The 1174-nt window shown below is 60.0% G+C and overlaps 1 protein-coding gene across 1 annotated transcript in view; it reads right to left on the bottom strand.

Annotated features, from left to right (window-relative positions):
- Nucleotides 1-569: 569 nt before the first annotated feature.
- socs2 (suppressor of cytokine signaling 2) overlaps nucleotides 570-1174 on the bottom strand; it is a 9740-nt gene continuing 9135 nt past the window's right edge. The window contains exon 2 of the mRNA XM_034864081.1: nucleotides 570-1106. Within this exon, the coding sequence (XP_034719972.1) occupies nucleotides 611-1106 (496 nt within the window). The 3' untranslated portion in view covers nucleotides 570-610. The remainder of the gene's footprint in view (nucleotides 1107-1174) is intronic.

The raw sequence follows: 1174 nt of genomic DNA, 5'->3' as shown, positions 1-1174 counted from the left end.
CCCCCCCCCCCCAACCCCGCCAAGGACGCTTGTCAAAGAGTATGGGGGGCGCTTTTTGACACTTCAGCCGCTCTGACATGAATACACGGACACTAGAAACCTTAATAAATTACATATATAATGACAGGATTTGTTTTTTTAATTGGTTGCAGAGGTGTCTGTTAGCAGTTAGCTCGCTCGTTAGCTGTTAGCTCGCTCGTTAGCTGTTAGCTCGCTCGTTAGCCGCTGAGCCGCATAGCAAGCAGCCGGCAGACTAACCTAGTGATCCGTGCAGGACTCACTGTGAGGGACCGTTAGAGACCATGTGGCCGGCTAACGCTAACTGGAGACCATGTGACCAGCTAACGCTAACTGGAGACCATGTGGCCGGCTAACGCTAACTGGAGACCATGTGGCCGGCTAACGCTAACTGGAGACCATGTGGCCGGCTAACGCTAACTGGAGACTGGGTGACCAGCTAACGCCCAGAAGTACCCCCCAAGTACCGGAAGTATCCAGAGTTACCCGGAAGTACCCGGGCTACACCTCCACCGCTCAGGGACCTCGCCGCGTCCCCGCAGAGGTCGTACTGGAGCAGTGCATGATGGGATTGGTCCAAAGGGGCACCGGTCTACACGTGGTAGACGTAGTCCGTCAGGTAGTCCTTCAGCCTGGGGGGCAGCGGCAGCTCCTGCACGCGCCGTGTCCGCCGGTTGATGGCGACGCGGCACAGGTGCTGCAGCGCCGGCGGCGCCCTGTACACCGGCCGGGTGAGCAGCAGCTGCACCGTGCCGTTGGGCTGGGAGTTCGATGCCGACGCCACGGCCACGGCGTTGTTGCTGGCGCGGGACAGCTGCACGTAGTGCTCCACCAGGCGCACCACGCTGCTGAACCGCTTCAGTCTGGGCTTCACCAGGACCACCGAGTCCAGCGTGAAGGTGCCGTGCCGGTACTCGATCCGCAGGTTGGTGGCGCCGGCCGCCGTCATGGCCGAGATGGTGAACAGGAAGTCCCGCTGGGAGCTGTCCCGCACCAGGAAGGCCCCCTCAGGGGCGTCCTGCAAGACCGCCTTCGCTTCGGTGGCGGTCAAGCTGCCCCAGTACCAGCCTGGGGACAAAGGAAACAAGCTGTAATGTTACCCTACAGGACAGATGTTCATCATCAGGTAGAAACAAGCTGTAATGTTACCCTACAG

This window comes from Etheostoma cragini, chromosome 23, assembly GCF_013103735.1.
Source record: "Etheostoma cragini isolate CJK2018 chromosome 23, CSU_Ecrag_1.0, whole genome shotgun sequence".
Classification (NCBI taxonomy): Eukaryota; Metazoa; Chordata; class Actinopteri; order Perciformes; family Percidae; genus Etheostoma; species Etheostoma cragini.
This window is presented reverse-complemented; position numbering and strand designations above follow the sequence as displayed.